This window comes from Mirounga angustirostris, unplaced genomic scaffold (genome assembly GCF_029215605.1).
Source record: "Mirounga angustirostris isolate CCGP_5_RB_7025 unplaced genomic scaffold, mMirAng1.0.hap1 SCAF_10, whole genome shotgun sequence".
Classification (NCBI taxonomy): domain Eukaryota; kingdom Metazoa; phylum Chordata; class Mammalia; order Carnivora; family Phocidae; genus Mirounga; species Mirounga angustirostris.
Genome location: NW_026991718.1, coordinates 93,244,779 through 93,263,207, shown reverse-complemented (window position 1 = coordinate 93,263,207; position 18,429 = coordinate 93,244,779). Strand labels below are relative to the sequence as shown.

The window sequence follows — 18,429 nt, the reverse complement described above, 5'->3', positions numbered from 1 at the left end:
ACAAAACAAAACAAAGATCCTAATGGAAAAGTTAGTAACAGAATTGTTACAGCTTTAGGGAGAGAGGCCACTTTTGAAGGTGTATAAATTGAGACCAAAACTTAGCAATGATATTAGGAAGTCATGAGTCTAAGAGAGAAGCTAGAGTACTATCAACTATATCCATTAATTGAAAATGAAACTAAATTTCACTTAAGAAAGAGGTACAAAATTACTTTTTCTTAGGCAGCCCAGTTCTCTCCATCAAATGCTGATAGTTCCAGAGAGGAGAGATGGCAAATGCCACTGTGGCTATTGTTCTATTGAAGTGGACGTTGATTTTAAAAAGCCACCATCTGTTTAATTCAGGGTGAGCTCCTCCTAACGGGTGTGCTGCGCATCATGTGGCAACCTTTTCCCTGAAACAAGTCAGCTGAGGAGAACGAGAGAGCCCTGGCTCTGACGACCTGGGGAACTTCCACCAGCCAAGCATGGTTTGATTTTGGAATCTTTAGTTGGCTTGGGAACTGTAAACATAACATGTGGCAAGCTTCCCATTTACAACACTCTAGGCACGGGAAGAGGAGCCCTGACTGCCCACGAGGGACAGAAAAAGCAGATGGTGGGTGAGTTGGCCCTCGTCACTCAGAAGAGCGGTGGCCACGGGACAAGCGCTCCACTTGACAGATTTGATTTAGCCTGCTGAGGAAGTTACCAGAAAACCCAGGAAGGACAAAGGGGCTGGGCTGAACTGTTACTGAGGGTGCTTTCCAAACACATCCCTACTGTGTTCACTTTTTTTGGATCACGTACGACAATGGTATATTCTTCAGTCTTCTGTGAGCCTTCACCACACAGTTTCAACTGTTTGATCACTTAGCCAAGGGTACCCCAAACAAGAACTCCTTTGATATTGATTCTAAGCTGGATTTACTGCTCAAAAAGATCCCAGGGAGGCAAATCCATTCTAACAATGTGCCCACTCCTCTGTTTCATAAGAAATGTTGTATTTTCTTGAACATTACCGGACAAACTTGATACGTTTACTGTTCACATTTCTACTCCTAGTTAAATACTGAGTCGCAACTGACACTATTTTAGGGCACTGAAGTGTCAGTCATTAGGTGGGGAGGGCACAAGAGATGCAAAATAACTCCTTCGGCTCTTTTCTTCATTTGTCATCAGGCTCAATGCTTGGCTATCTATGGTCGATACAAAAAAACAAGTACTTCCTCTCTAAAGGATTGAAAGAAGGTCTGAACTAAAAGTGTCCTTTGTTCATACAACAGTCATTCGGATACCTGAGTGACATTTGGATGCCATGAACAGTTTGGCAATGTTCTACTTAACAACTGTAACCTTAATATTAGAAAAAAAATGGGGACACAGGTTGCCCATATAAAATGGCTGGTGTTGGCAAAGAAATTTCCCATTCTTTGTCAGCACTCATTACTATACCTAATATCTCAGGACAACAGGTAATAGCAATGCTTTCTCAGAAATGTGGTCTCTTATATGAATTGTGTCTTCTAGGGCCATGCATGCAAGCTGCTTCATTCCTTATTGGGTCTTGTTTCATATGCCAATACAATGTTGCCAGGGGATATACTGTCAGGCTTTAGGAAGGGAATGAAGTCTAATAAATACCCAGGAAGAGAATTTCCCAGCTCATACTGGGGGTAGGGGGAGGGTTTGGAATGGGTTCCAGGGAGGGCTTCATGGGCATGTGACCTGAGCAGCTGCACAGTGCTTACAACGGGCCCTGCTTGGTTTAATACTCTGCTGTTGCTCTCTTGAAGTTCTTAATAACTTTATCTTTGATCTTGTGTTTTGCACTTGAAGTCTGATGAGACAATGGAACATGCACGTGGGCAGAGGAAATGCACATAACATGTGCTCTGCTGGTTCCTTGCACATAAGCCTTAGCAGTGCCCCAGGAGCAGGACTATGGTGGAGCCACAATGCCTGGAAGGTCAGAGAGACTCCAAGAGAGCACACGAGGAAGTGTGTTAGCACAAGACTGAATAGGCAGGGAAGTGGACTATCCTAAGAGGCCATACTCTCCACCTGAACCAGACCTTGCTTTGAGCACAGAAAAAAAGCAGTGTTGTCCTAAGAAACAAGAATAACCAAGAAATCCTATATATCCTTAGTTGTGTTACTTCCCTGTGTTAGCCAACAATTTACTCTGAAAATGATGACAGAGAAGGAGAGGGAAAAACAGGGGGACTCAAAGTTCCTTTTCCTGTCAGTCTTCCTTACTCATCAGTGAACTGAAGGAAGAATGCTGGTTCAATATGTGCCTATGAAGAATGAGCTAAAAATAGGTAAGTTAGTTTTGTGCAGTGTTTTCACTGTTAAGAACAGAATATATTCATGTACGAGTTACAAAATATGAGCTGTGTCATCATGGTGATTCCATATGAGTTAAATGCTTTTATATTTGCCTATTAAACAGTATAAAGACAATATAAAACTAATGCTAATAATCTAAATTTTTAATATTTCTTGATTTAAAGTGACATTAAATAGTAAATAAAAAACGCCATGGCAAGTCAAGAGAAAAAGCACAAAAGAATGGAAAAAGCTTCATATTATAGCATGTTTGAAGACACTTTCCTTGCTTTTTGAATGAGGGGCCCACATTTTCATTCTCTTCTGGGACCGTTTGGTCTCAGCCCTGGTTTTAGATGTGTCCAAAGTATTACTGATCTTCTCAGCCCCTGGGGGGACTTACAGGGGCTTGGGGTGGTTGCCCCTGGCATCAGGCAGCCTTGATGCTGTGCTAATTTTAGAACTTTCAAGGTGGGCCATGAGGTGACAGGGTTGGGGAGGCTCAGCTGCCTCAGGTGTCACCCAGAAAACCACCTCTGCTGGAAGCTTGGTCTTGTGTCTGTCTATACTCTGAGGGGCCTGACCATGCATTAAATGCTAAAAAGCCCAACTTTACCACCTGAGAACACTCGGACTCCTGTGCTTGCTATGGTGCCCTCTGCCTGGAATGCCAACCTTCATCCTGGGGACAGCTTCCCTGTCATCCCTCCAACCTCAGCCTACATGCTTTCTCTGCAGATAGCCTTTTCCCTGGTCCTGTTTTACCCACACCCTCTATTTAGTTGCTTTATACAATGGTATCAGTTTGTGTGTCTTCTCTGTGAAGTACAGGGCAAAAACCCCGTTTGCCTTGCTCCCTGTATATCCTAAGCTCCTGGTGCTGGGCTTGGCAGTTCGCGAGTCCACACTGTTTGCTAAATGAGAATGCAAGGAGACACCTGTGATTAGGATGTGTTAGGTTATTCTGTGTTTTTCAAAATTCAGACCTAAGACTTATCTCAACTAAGCAGCAAATTCCAGACATCAGCTGCTACACAATTATTTGAAAAGTGTAAAAATTAGTAAATAGTAATGTTTTAAAGAACAAAAGTAACAAAAAAACTCCCTCTTTTTTTTTTTTCTACTTTTCTCTACTTTTCTTATTATACTTTTGGTTTGTGGCCTATATTAGCACTTTTGCAGGCAGAAATGAAATAATAGAGTAGTTCAGTGATTGCAAAGTTTTCCCTGTTGATTACATCTTTATAAAAATTATAGACAGTATTTTATTTCTTGTTTTAAGTAATTTATTTGGACAGCATAAATTGAATCTTCTCAGGGTGTAAGATGAAAGAAAAATACTTGAATTTTTATAATAATGACATGATAGGTTTTGTTATTTTCCCTTTTTTAATTTCTATACCAAGTTGTCCTCTGAGATGTCAACCTGGCTATTTTATGAGTCACTGGAGAATACAGCATTTACTCACCCACATTAGCATCAGTAGCCCTGGCTGGCATCCACATTAGTGTAATGTGGTTTGTCGAAAAGTTTTCAAGTGACACTGAATCTTATCCTTTGAACTTGTAACAATATTGTTTTCCCTAAACCTGATTATTCTGATGCTATATTCATTCTTATTTGAGAAAGCAGTGTTGAACAAAATAACAAAGCATGTACTTTGTAATGAGAAGTTTGATAAGTGGGGAAGGTGACGTGACAAAAATCACAATGGACTTATAGAAAGCAGAATTTTCTTGTTTGCAAATGATTTTCCCTTGCTTTGGTCCAACATACTTGACTGAGGAGTGTCCAGCTCATCCTAGTTGACATGCAAACTGACAAGCCAATCGCTGAATAAGTCTTTCTCATTTCTGCCAAGAACCTCTTTCAAGCATTTGTGAAATAAAAACCCCCATGCTGAAGGCTGAATTGACACCAGCTCTAAGAGTAAGTCTAGAGTGCTGTGGATATCACTTCGAAGAATGCCATCTCCCAAACACGCGCTATCGGCCTGGACAAAGCGCAAGGGAGCACGCAGAAGGGAATAATGCTGCCCTGGCCCCCAGGGAGGGACCAGATGGGACCTAATAGCTCTTTTCTATGACTAATTTCTATGATAATTCCAAGTTGCCACATGGCATATGTATTTTTTTTTTTTAATCTAAAGACAGAATATCAGTCAATGCAGTGACCAGGATTTTAATGAAAGGTATTTTTCATGAACTGTATCTATTTACACATGATATTTATCACCCACCCTGACCCCCACCCTTCAGCAACACATTACTTACGGTTGGAGTAGGAGAAGTATAGAGAGAGGTCAAACACAACATGTTTATGCTCATTATCAATACCAGTTAGAAACAAAGAGATTCTAAGTTTTACTAGGAGGTCAGATGCCTTTTGCAGCAATTCTATGAAGTCACCTTAATTTCTTTTTGTTATAATTAGACATTATGCCTAGACTTAGAGATTAAAGTGTGCCAACTGATGTCTGAGAAAAAAATTACAAAAGTGAAATTTCTTCTGGTTTTAGAAGATCAAGGGTCGGTGAAGATTTGGGAAAAGTTACAAAAGGACATTTAGCCATTCTCACTGACAAGTTCCAGTGCACCTTCACTGAGGGTGCCTTTCCTTGTCCCCCCAGCCAGAGGCAATCGCCCCCTCCTCTGACCTCCTAGGAGGCTGTTTGAATTTCCCGTGGCACTTGCCCCATTCTTTGACTGATTAGAGTCACTGCATTTGCTGTTGGTTTCGGGTGGGCACTCTGGGTGACCCAGCTACAGTTTCCTCAGCATCCCACCTTCTATGCACAATAGACTGCAACCCACAGGGATGGGCGGAGGGGCACCCGACCTCAGGCAAAACACTAAGAAGGGACGAGCTGCTCTTGACAGTCACAGCTTCTTAGCACAGACTTAGGTGACTACATTATGAAAATAAACTCTTCTGGAGTTTGGTGAAGCAAAATATTATTATATTTAATTTAAATTAACAGATGGTACGAAGATCACACGATGTTATTTTCAACATGCACTGAAAAATGTTCTCTTCCCTCTTCAACCCAGTGAGTACTCACCTCTCATGACAAACTGCCCGGAATCAGGATTCTGGGACGGCTAATAGGTTACACTCAAAGCAAAAAGATACAAGCTCTGGTACAGCGGGATGAGGCACTTCACGGCCCTACTGGCATTGATGCATGTGGCACATATAAGGCTTGGCAGTAGCTTTCCACTCACTATGGCTCCATCAAACAGAGGCCCAAAAAATGGAACCTGTTGATTCAAAACAGAAAAACACTTACTTTTCCAAAACCAGTGAAAGTCAAACCAAAGACTTGAGAACAGCTGGTTGATGTCTCAGACCTGTCATGACCACGCATGTAGACTGTCACCCACAGAAGTGATGCTAACCTTAGCAGGATATGGGGCGAGGGCTTTCAAATCAAGCAACACAGGTCTGCTCCACAATACTCCTCTACTGTGAACGCTTCAGCAAAACTTCTCATGACAAATTATCACCAGGTCATTCTTTTTTAACTTGTGTTGCCATTTACAGAAATAGCATTATTCTTTCTAGGTCCATACATTGTGCAGATTATGCACAATACATAGCTGTGTCTCACTGCACACCTAGCCTTGCATCCTTCTGAAACCAGTTTGGAATTGGCAATGTTTCTGCATGGATCCTGATGTGTACTGACTCTTAAAGGACTATCACTGTTAATAGCTACAAGGTCCTACTTACAGTTCTCATTCTTGAACCTTCTTTCTTCTGCTTCTAAGATAATTGCATTATCCTCATTTCTTTCTACTTCCTTATTAGAGGCTTGGCTTTCCTTCACTGGACCCGCTTTTACTACTGGGGCAACCCACAACGTTCTGGTGCCTGTCTTTTCTCACTCTCACTCTTTTTTTTTTCTCCATTAGAATTCATCTACTCCATTTATTAATATGGAGATTATCAGCTTCATGAGGTCAAGGACTGGGTCTGTCTTGTAACTCTTGGACTTATTCACTCTCTCACTTGTTTATTCATTTATTCAAAAATATTTATTATGTGACAGACACTGTTCTATTCACTGGGGACAGAGCAGTGAATAATGAAATTCCTTATTTCATTGAGCTTACAATTTGTTGGAGGTTTGAGAGAATAAACAGTATAAATACATAAAATATATATGAGGTAGTAAAAGCGCTAAGGTGGAAAATAAAGCAAGGAAGAGCAATAGTACTCTTTCTGAGGGGGGCATCCTCCAATTTTAGATCACATGGCCAGGGAGGGCTTCAAGGAGAAGATGACATTTCAGTAAAAGCTTGACAGGAGTGAGGGATGAACCTCATATTATGAGGACATCTGATGGAAGAGCATTCCAGGCTGAGGAACAGCAAATACCCAGCCCTGTAGTGGGAGTGGAACTGCTATGGTTAAGAAACAGCAGGCAAGCCACAGAGGCTGGAACGGAGTGAGCAAGAAAAAGCACAGAAGGCAATAACATAGGACAGGTAATAAGAAGGGCCTTAAAGGATTCTGGATTTCTTCTCTGAGCAAGATAAAAGCCTTCTGGAGGGTTTAGGGAAGTGGGAGATCTGATCTCACCTACATTTTAAAGGTATGTTCTGGCTGTTGTGTTGGGAAAATTGCAACAAGTGAGCATTATGGAAACCAGTTAGCAAATTGGTGAATGATCCAAGCAAGAGATGATGATAGCTTGATAACAGCAGACAGGATTTGCTGAGGATTATTAATGAAGTGAGAGAGAAAAAGAGGCATCAAGGATGATGCCATGGTTTATGCCTGGCAATTGGAAGGTTGGAACCACCTTTTCCTGAAGCGGAGAAGACCAAAAGGGAGGGTCACTAGTTCAATTTTAAACATGCTAAGTTTGAGATGCCTATTAGATATTGGTGTGATGTATGGGGGTGGCAGCGGACAGATCAGGCTGGAAGTCAAGGGAGAAGCTCTCGTTGGAGATTCATAAGAGTTATTTATAGATGGTGTTTACAGCCATGAGACTGGATGATCAGATGAGCAGGAAAAGAGGTTCAAGGACTAATCCTGTGGCCCTCCAATGTTTAGAGGTTGGTGACATGAGGAAGAATTAGTAAAGAATATTGAGGAGGAGTAGCTGGAAATGGTGGAGAGAAACCTCCAATGAAATGGTGGAGAGAAACCTCCACTGTACCTGGCACATGGCTGGAATGCAAATACTGGCTGAATGGGTGAAATTAATTGTTATTTTAAATAATTTAAATTATTTAATAAATGCAGTTCTCCAGCATAGGTCTTTTAACTAATGTCAAAGACTATTTATTTGTGGAGTACCTTTTCTGTGGTTGGCATTGGGAGAGGGGCTGGGGATACAATGGTAAACAGAAGACTATCTCTGCCCAAAGGAGCAGACACAAGGAGCTGACATAAGGAATCTACGAACTAACATCCCTCAACAAAGATGTAAAAATACCTTACAAATTTTTGGCAAATTAAATATAGCAATATATATATAAAAGACACTGTATCTTGATAGTGGTATTTTGCATAAAAAATAAGGTTGGTTTAACAATCATAAATCCATTAATGTAATTTACTACATTAATAAAATAAAGAAGATAGATACAGAAAAAGCATACATAAAATTCCACTCTCATTCATGATTTAAAAAATTCCCAGCAAACTGGGAATAGAAGAGAACTTCCTCAATCTGATGAAATCTTAGAGGAAAAAAAATTGTAACCTAATTAATGGTGAAATATCAAATGTTTTCCATCTAAGATCTGAAAAGGCAAGGACGTCTATGTCACCTTTTCTATTCAACATTTTTGAACTTTTCCTAGTCATTACAATAAAGAAAATAAAAGAAAGGAAGAAAAAAGAAAGGAACATAAAGATTAGAAAGAAGTAAAGTTATTTTTATTTACAGACAACATGATTATCCAAAGGAATTTAACTAGAACTAACCGTATTTTGTAAGGTCACAGGATACAATTTACCCTCAAATCAATTATACTTCTGAATGTTAGCCACCAACAACTAGAAAATGACATTTACAAATACTGTTCATAATAGCATCAAAAACATCAAATACCTAGTAATAAATTTGACAAAAGATACACACACATACACACACACACTACCAAACATTATTGAGGTAAATTAGAGACAACCTAAAAAATGGAAAGATGTACAATGTTCATGGATTGGAAGTTTCCATACTGTTAAGATAACAAGTCTGCTGAAATGGAGCAATAGATTCAGCACAAACCAAATCAAAATTCTACCAAGTTGTTTTTATAGATATAGATAAGCTCATTCTAAATTTATATTAAAATGAAAAAACTTAAGTTAGCCAAGACAGTAAGATTTATATTACCTAATTTCAAGGCAAACCATAAAACTATAATAATTAATATATCATGTGTTGGTACCAGGATACAAAAATATATCAGTAGAACAGAATATAGGGTCCAAGAATAGATCCAGGTGATTTGCAATAAAGCAGCATATCAATTTTATAGGGAAAGGAAAGTCTGTTTCAAAAAAGGCACTGCAACAAGCAGATAGCCATTTTCAGAAGTGAACCTTGGCCTCTACCTCATACCACACACAAAAATTTAGATGGATTATAGATCAAAATAGTAAATCTAAGGGGCACCTGTGTGGCTCAGTCAGTTAAGAGTCTGCCTTTGGCTCAGGTCATGATCCCAGGGTCCTGGGATAGAGTCCCGCATCGGGCTCCCTGCTGCTTCTCCCTCTCCCTCACCTTCTCCCTCTGCCTGCTGCTCCCCCTTCTTGTGTTCTCTGTCAAATAAATAAATAAAATCTTAAAAAAAAAAGAGTAAAGCTAAAACCACAAGGTTTCCAGAAGAAAACATATGAGAAAATCTTCACAATTTGGGGTTAGGCAAGGGTTTGTTATAAAAGGCACCAATCATAAAAGAAAAAAAATTGACTTAATAAAAATATGAAATATTCTGCTCATAATGAAAGTGAAAAGGCAAGTCACATATATTCACCAAACTGGACATATCCTCAATGTCCATCAATAGGAGAATGAATGAAAAATTTGTGGTATATTCAACCAACAGAAAATTCCACAGTAATGAAATGAACAAACCACAACTACATGTAACATCATGGGAATGACCCAAATATTATGCTGAGTGAAAAAAACAAACACAAAGAAGTTCACACTACGTAGTTCCACTCACATAAAGTTCAAAAGCAGGTAAAACTAATCAACAGTGGCAGACGTCAGAACAGTGGCTACATTTTCAGGGGATTAGTGATTGGGAGGGAGTGTAGGGAGATTTCTGGCATCTGGCAATATCCTATGTTTACATCTGGGAAGCATTAAATCATTTGCTTTGAAAACATCATCAAGCTGTACACTTAAATTTGTGCCCTTTTCTTGATTGTTATATTAAAAATATTTTCTAAAAAATAAGTAAGAATATAAAAGATTTAAACAATACAACAAACTCATCCTGATGGATACATACAAAATATTTCACCCAACGATTGTAAGACACATTCTTTTCAAGCATGCATAGAATATATATATATATTTTAATTTAATTTAATTTTATTATGTATGTTAGTCACCATACAAGTCACCATCAAAAACACCATCATTAGTTTTTGATGTAGTGATCCATGATTCATTGTTTTCGTATAACACCCAGTGCTCCATGCAGTACATGCTCTCCTTAATACCCACCACCAGGCCAACCGATCCCCATAGAATATTTTTAAAAAATTGTCCATATTCTAGGCCAAAGATCCACAAATAGAGCCTATGGGGTCTGATTCCAAGCCTGGTGCCTTTTCTGTATGGCTTGTAAGTTGAGAATGGTTTTTACTTTTTTCAATGGTTGAAAAAAAATATTTTGTGACATGTAATAATTATATGAAATTCAAAATCAGTCAAAAACTATAAAGTATTACTGGAACAGAGCCACAATCCTTCACTTACATATTGCTTATACCTGTTTTCACACAGAAAAGAGCTGAGTAGCTGTGACAGATACTGTGTGGGCCACAAAGCCTAAAAGATTTACTACCTGGTCCTTTACAGAAAAAGTTTGCTAAGCCCTATTCATAAAGCAAGTCTCTGAAAATTTCAAGGGGCTGAAATCATACAATCCTCATTCTGTGGCCAAAGAGCTATTAAGTTAAAAATTCACAATAAAAGGATAACTAGCATAACTAGCACAAATCTCTAGGTTTAGAAATTAAGAAACATACTTCTAAATAACTCAGGGGTCAACAAAAATACTTATTTAAAAATATGTTAAGCTAAATAGTCATGAAAAGAGTAGATATTAGATGTTGAAGCAGTACTGAGAGGGAATATGTGGGATTAAATGCTCTTATTAGCAAGGAATAAAAGCCACAACTTAATGAGACAGATATCCATCTCAAGAAATATTTAAAATCCAAAAGAATAAAATAAACTCAAAAGAAACTAGAAGGGAAGAAATAGTAAAGACAAAAGTAGGCTTTAATGAAATAGAAACAAATACACAATAGAGACAACCAAGATCAAAAGTTTGTTCTTTGGAGAAAGGCTAATACAATTAATAATCAGAAACTTAACTCAGCATCTCATTCCTGTTGAGCATGTGTGTTCACAACAAACTGAAGTTTCTGGACGACTCATAACTTCCCTCCCCTAGCATGATGACCAGAGTCTGAGATTAGTAAGATTTCCTCACCAGCTGCAAGTTAGGAGGTGCACGTGGAGCCCCTATCACTAAAGGAAACACATCTGAGAGAGGAAGCACAAACCCAGAAAATGCAGCCCAAATGGTTTTGTCCTTATCAGGCCTGGGTGCAGGCCAGAACACTGTCACACCCAGGTTCCCTTGGCCAGATAGCATGAAAGCAGAGAGGTTTTTTTTTTTTTTTTTTAAGATTTTATTTATTTGACAGAGAGGCGCAGCAAGAGAGGGAACACAAGCAGGGGGAGTGGCAGAGGGAGAAGCAGGCTTCCTGCTGAGCAGAGAGCCCGATGCGGGGCTTGATCCCAGGACCCTGGGATCATGACCCGAGCCGAAGGCAGACGCCTAACGACTGAGCCACCCAGGCGCCAGATATAATGTTCCGGAGCTGCAGAGAGTCCTCTGCTAGTGGAGAGAAGCCACAGAAGTCTTTGTGTTGGAGGTGGGCATGACTGTGGATATCAGCAGAGACCTGTGGGAAGAGAGGAGCACTCCGGGCAGATGGTATAAAACAAGAACGAAACAGTGAGGTGGCACTGGTTCTCTTTGCTAAGGCAGTGTTCCCACAATGTATTCAGTGAGGTGCCAATCTAGCTGAGCATTAGTTGGTGTTATATGCATTACAGGTAAATAAAGAAAAAGACTGTGGCTGGAACAAGGCAAAGGGCTGCCCACAGATGCTGAGGGACTTGCTATATCATCACACTGGAAAGTCAGAGACGGGACCACTAAAGGGAGTAAGGCAGGAGAGGAGGCTGGACTGCATTCTTGCGAGGACTGGAAAGCTCTGCAATAGGTATCTAGGGAAATGTGTGCAGCATCATTATCATTCAGAGGTAAATGAAAAGACTAGAGAACAGCCATGGGGACTGAGCTGACCAGAACTGGCTTTCCATGTAATAGCCTGTCCTGGCCAAGACATTTCTCCGGAGAGGCTTGACTCTAGTTGCTCCAAAGCCAGAATTGCCTTCATAAGGGATTCTCCATCAATAATTGATCCATACAAGACCTATGGAACCACAGGGCCCATGAGAGTGCTTAGAATTTAACACATTTTATTTTTATAAAATTTTCATAAAATTTTCAGCCTATGGACTCCTCAGTCTTTCTGGAAAATAATATAACTGCTATTGTTTTTTTCCAGGGGGAAATTTATTGTACTTCAATGCAATTTTTTAACCGATTTATCTGTCACTTATTTTGACATCTCAAGCATAACTTTATGGGTCCAAATATACTCTTTCAGTTGATAAGTTCACACTATAGGACTGTGAACTTCCGAGAGGGAAAAACTGTAGCTGGTCCTGGAATCCTCAAAGGCAGGGATAGAAGAGCCCTTAAAGATCATCTGTTCTGACCTTCCTTATGCACAGATGTGGAAAGGAGAAGGTATGGCAGTATCCTCTGGGAATGCACAACTGCACAAGATCACCTGTGGGGCGATGCTTTCAGAGGAGGGACCAGCTGGAAAACGGCTCATTGGACTTGGGCTAGTTTCTTGAAAGGTAAGTGGAAACACACTTAAACTCTATTTTGCAGAGCCTGGGGTAGACACAGAAAAAGAATTTCCAAATAGGGAGAAAGTCCCCTTAGGGAACAATCATGGCATCTGCATGAATATCTTTTAAAGTAGGCTGATGGATTAACTGGGCCTATAAGGGACTCTCCTCTGATGCCTTTGGAGTCTATAATTCTTAGTAACTGAGATAAAAGTAATATACATAATTAATTGATCTATTTTGGAATTAATTAAGAGGCTATATTAAGAAAGAATAACAAATGAATCATAGAACAAGGGGTTAAAGAGCCTAGGAATATTGGATTTTTGCTGATGAGCTCAATGGCTGTGGTTACTGTTACTAAGCTCCCTCTGCTGGGCCAGGTTCTGAGCTCAGCGCTCACAGGCAAGTGGGTAATTCCCACAATTCCATGAGGCTGACACTTTATCTCTATTTTACAGAGAAAACTGTGGTTAGACTGCCTGCCTTTTTAAAAAATTTTTTTTATTGTTATGTTAATCACCATACATTACATCATTAGCTTTAGATGTAGTGTTCCATGATTCATTGTTTGTGCATAACACCCAGTGCTCCATGCAGAACGTGCCCTCCTTAATACCCATCACCAGGCTAACCCATCCTCTCACCCCCCTCCCCTCTAGAACCTTCAGTTTGTTTTTCAGAGTCCATCGTCTCTCATGGTTCCTCTACCCCTCCGATTTCCCCCCCTTCATTCTTCCTCTCCTGCTATCTTCTTCTTCTTCTTCTTCTTTTTTTTAAACATATATTGCATTATTTGTTTCAGAGGTACAGATCTGAGATTCAACAGTCTTGCACAATTCACAGTGCTTACCAGAGCACATACCCTCCCCAGTGTCTATCACACAGTCACCCCAACCCTCCCACCCCACTGCCCACTCTAGCAACCCTCAGTTTGTTTCCTGAGATTAAGAATTCCTCATATCAGTGAGGTCATATGATACATGTCTTTCTCTGTTTGACTTATTTAGCTCAGCATAATACCCTCCAGTTCCATCCACGTTGTTGCAAATGGCAAGATCTCATTCCTTTTGATGGCTGCATAATATTCCATTGTATATATATACCACCTCTTCTTTATCCATTCATCTGTCGATGGACATCTTGGCTCTTTCCACAGTTTGGCTATTGTGGACATTGCTGCTATAAACATCGGGGTGCACGTACCCCTTCAGATCCCTACATTTGTATCTTTGGGGTAAATACCCAGTAGTGCAATTGCTGGATCACATGGTAGCTCTATTTTCAACTTTTTGAGGAACCTCCATACTGTTTTCCAGAGTGGCTGCACCAGCTTGCATTCCCACCAACAGTGTAGGAGGGTTCCCCTTTCTCCGCATCCCCGCCAACATCTGTCGTTTCCTGACTTGTTAATTTTAGCCATTCTGACTGGTGTGAGGTGGTATCTCATTGAGGTTTTGATTTGGATTTCCCTGATGCCGGGTGATGTTGAGCACTTTTTCATGTGTCTGTTGGCCATTTGGATGTCTTCTTTGGAAAAATGTCTGTTCATGTCTTCTGCCCATTTCTTGATTGGATTCTTTGTTCTTTGGGTGTTGAGTTGGATAAGTTCTTTATAGATTTAGGATACTAGCCCTTTATCTGATATGTCATTTGCAAATATCTTCTCCCATTCTGTCAGTTGTCTTTTGGTTTTGTTGACTGTATCCTTTGCTTTGCAAAAGCTTTTGATTTTGATGAAGTCCCAATACTTCATTTTTGCCCTTGCTTCCCTTGCCTTCAGTGATGTTTCTAGGAAGAAGTTGCTGCGGCTGAGGTTGAAGAGGTTGCTGCCTGTGCTCTCCTTTAGGATTTTGATGGACTCCTGTCTCACATTGAGGTCTTTCAACCATTTGGAGCCTATTTTTGTGTGTGGTGTAAGGAAATGGTCCAGTTTCATTCTTCTGCATGTGGCTATCCAATTTTCCCAACACCATTTGTTGAAGAGACTGTCTTTGTTCTATTGGACATTCTTTCCTGCTTTGTCAAAGATGAGTTGGCCATAGAGTTGAGGGTCCATTTCTGGGCTCTCTATTCTGTTCCATTGATCTATGTGTCTGTTTTTGTGCTAGTACCATACTGTCTTGATGATGACAGCTTTGTAATAGAGCTGGAAGTCCGGAATTGTGATGCTGCCGGCTTTGCTTTTCTTTTTCAACATTCCTCTGGCTATGCGGGGTCTTTTCTGGTTCCATACAAATTTTAGGATTAATTGTTCCATTTCTTTGAAAAAAGTGGATGGTATTTTGATGGGGATTGCATTGAATGTGTAGATTGCTCTAGGTAGCATTGACATCTTCACAATATTTGTTCTTCCAATCCATGAGCATGGAACGTTTTTCCATTTCTTTGTGTCTTCCTCAATTTCTTTCATGAGTATTTTATAGTTTTCTGAGTACAGATCCTTTGCCTCTTTGGTTAGATTTATTCCTAGGTAGCTTATGGTTTTGGGTGCAATTGTAAATGGGATCGACTCCTTAATTTCTCTTTCTTCTGTCTTGTTGTTGGTGTATAGAAATGCCACTGATTTCTGTGCATTGATTTTATATCCTGCCACTTGACTGACTTCCTCTATGAGTTCTAGCAGTTTTGGGGTGGAGTCTTTTGGGTTTTCCACATAAAGTATCATATCATCTGCAAAGAGTGAGAGTTTGACTTCTTCTTTGCCGATTCGGATGCCTTTGATTTCTTTTTGTTGTCTGATTGCTGTGGCTAAGACTTCTAATACTATGTTGAATAGCAATGGTGATAGTGGACATCCCTGCCGTGTTCCTGACCTTAGGGGGAAAGCTCTCAGTTTTTCCCCATTGAGAATGATATTCGCTGTAGGGTTTTCATAGATGGCTTTTATGATATTGAGGTATGTACCCTCTATGCCTATAATCTGAAGAGTTTTGATCAAGAAAGGATGCTGTACTTTGTCAAATGCTTTTTCTGCATCTATTGAGAGGATCATATGATTCTTGTTCTTTCTTTTGTTAATGTATTGTATGACATTGATTGATTTGTGGATGTTGAACCAACCTTGCAGCCCAGGGATAAATCCCACTTGGTCGTGGTGAATAATCCTTTTAATGTACTGTTAGATCCTATCGGCTAGTGTTTTGGTGAGAATTTTTGCATCCATGTTCATCAGGGATATTGGTCTGTAATTCTCCTTTTTGATGGGGTCTTTGTCTGGTTTTGGGGTCAAGGTAATGCTGGCCTCATAAAACTAGTTTGGAAGTTTTCCTTCCATTTTTATTTTTTGTAACAGTTTCAGAAGAATAGGTATTAATTCTTCTTGAAATGTTTGGTAGAATTCCCATGGGAAGCCATCTGGCCCTAGGCTTTTGTTTGTTGGGAGATTTTTGATGACTGCTTCAATTTCCTTAGTGGTTATAGGTCTTTTCAGGTTTTCTATTTCTTCCTGGTTCAGTTTTGGTAGTTGATACATCTCTAGGAATCCATCCATTTCTTCCAGATTATCTAATTTGCTGGCATAGAGTTGCTCATAATATGTTCTTATAATTGTATTTCTTTGGTGTTGGTTGTGATCTCTTTCATTCATGATTTTGTTGATTTGGGTCATTTCTCTTTTCTTTTTGATAAGTCTGGCCAGGGGTTTATCAATCTTGTTAATTCTTTCAAAGAACCAGCTCCTAGTTTCATTGATCTGTTCTACTGTTCTTTTAGTTTCTATTTCATTGATTTCTGCTCTGATCTTTATGATTTTTCTTCTCCTGCTGGGTTTAGGCTTTATTTGCTTTTCTTTCTCCAGCTCCTTTAGGTGTAGGGTTAGGTTGTGTACTTGAGACCTTTCTTGTTTCTTGGGAAAGGCTTGTATTGCTATATACTTTCCTCTTAGGACTGCCTTTGCTGCATCCCAAAGATTTTGAATAGTTGTGTTTTCATTTTCATTGGTTTCCATGAATTTTTTAAATTCTTCTTTAATTTCCTGGTTGACCCATTCATTCTTCAGTAGGATGCTCTTTAGCCTCCATGTATTTGAGTTCTTTCCGACTTTCCTCTTGTGATTGAGTTCTAGTTTCAAAGCACTGTGGTCTGAAAATAGGCAGGGAATGATCCCAATCTTTTGGTACCGGTTGAGACCTGATTTGTGACCTAGGATGTGATCGATTCTGGAGAATGTTCCATGGGCACTAGAGAAGAATGTGTATTCTGCTGCTTTGGGATAGAATGTTCTGAATATGTCTGTGAAGTCCATTTGGTCCAGTGTGTCATTTAAAGTCTTTATTTCCTTGTTGATCTTTTGCTTAGATGATCTGTCCATTTCAGTGAGGGGGGGTGTTAAAGTCCCCTACTATTATTGTATTGTTGTCAATGTGTTTCTTTGCTTTTGTTATTAATTGGCTTATATAATTGGCTGCTCCCATGTTAGGGGCATAGATATTTACAATTGTTAGATCATGTTGGATAGAGCCTTTAAATAGGATATAGTGTCCTTCCTCATCTCTTATTACAGTCTTTGGTTTAAAATCTAATTTGTCCGATATAAGGATTGCCACCCCAGCTTTCTTTTGGTGTCCATTAGCATGGTAAATGGTTTTCCACCCCCTCACTTTCAATCTGGGGGTGTCTTTGGGTCTAAAATGAGTCTCTTGCAGACAGCATATCGATGGGTCTTGTTTTTTTTTATCCAATCTGATAGCCTGTGTCTTTTGATTGGGGCATTGAGCCCATTTACATTCAGGGTAACTATTGAAAGATAGGAATTTAGTGCCATTGTATTGCCTGTAAGGTGGGACTGTTACTGTATATTGTCTGTGTTCCTTTCTGGTCTATGTTGCTTTTAGGCTCTCTCTTTGCCTAGAGGACCCCTTTCAAGATTTCTTGTAGGGCTGGTTTCGTGTTTGCAAATTCCTTTAGTTTTTGTTTGTCCTGGAAGCTTTTGATCTCTCCTTCAATTTTTAATGACAGCCTAGCTGGATATAGTATTCTTGGCTGCATATTTTTCTCATTTACTGCTCTGAATATATCCTGCCAGTCCTTTCTGGCCTGCCAGGTCTCTGTGGATAGGTCTGTTGCCAGTCTAATGTTTCTACCATTGTAGGTTACAGATCTCTTCTCCCGGGCTGCTTTCAGGATTTTCTCTTGGTCTCTGAGACTCATAAGTTTTACTATTAGATGTTGGGGTGTTGACCTATTTTTATTGATTTTGAGAGGGGTTCTCTGTGCTTCCTGGATTTTGATGCCTGTTTCCTTCCCCAAATTAGGGAAGTTCTCTGCTATAATTTGCTCCAGTATACCTTCTGCACCTCTCTCTCTTTCTTCTTCTTCTTGGATCCCAATTATTCTAATGTTGTTTCGTCTTATGGTATCGCTTATCTCTCAAATTCTGCCCTCGTGATCCAGTAGTTGTTTATCTCTCCTTTTCTCAGCTTCTTTATTTTCCATCATTTGGTCTTCTATCTCACTGATTCTCTCTTCTGCCTCATTTTTCCTAGCAGTTAGCACCCCCATATTTGATTGCACCTCATTAACAGCCTTTTTGATTTCGACTTGGTTAGATTTTAGTTCTTTTACTTCTCCAGAAAGGGTTTCTCTAATAACTTCCATGCTTTTTTCAAGCCCAGCTAGTATCTTTAAAGTGATGATTCTGAACTCTAGATCCGACATCATACTAATGTCCGTATTGAGTAGGTCCCTGGCAGTCGGTACTACCTCTTGTTCTTTCTGTTGAGGTGATTTTTTTCCGTCTTGTCATTTTGTCCAGAGGAGAATAGATTAATGAGAGAACAAAATTATAACAGGGTAAAAACGTCCCCAGAAAATATACTCTAAACAAATCAGAAAAGACCTTCCAGAAAGTGGTCGCTTTTCTGTTCAGAGTTGTTGCTATTCTTTTCTTCGATCTCCTATTGAGTTTGTA

The 18,429-nt window shown here is 39.7% G+C and overlaps 1 protein-coding gene across 14 annotated transcripts in view; it reads right to left on the bottom strand.

The window, feature by feature from the left end:
• The window catches only part of RALGAPA2 (Ral GTPase activating protein catalytic subunit alpha 2), a 327,287-nt gene that overhangs the window by 77,586 nt on the left and 231,272 nt on the right, over nucleotides 1-18,429 (bottom strand). For 9 of the 14 annotated variants that reach the window (XR_010405762.1, XM_064572731.1, XM_064572744.1 and 6 more), the window contains one exon: nucleotides 5,447-5,574. Coding sequence is in view for 13 of the 14 variants with exons in the window: in XM_064572731.1 (XP_064428801.1) it covers nucleotides 5,447-5,574 (128 nt within the window). In the remaining variant the exon portion in view is untranslated. Of the gene's footprint in view, nucleotides 1-5,375; nucleotides 5,575-18,429 lie in introns of all 14 variants that reach the window. The other 5 variants (XM_064572738.1, XM_064572739.1, XM_064572736.1 and 2 more) reach the window with 1 other exon arrangement.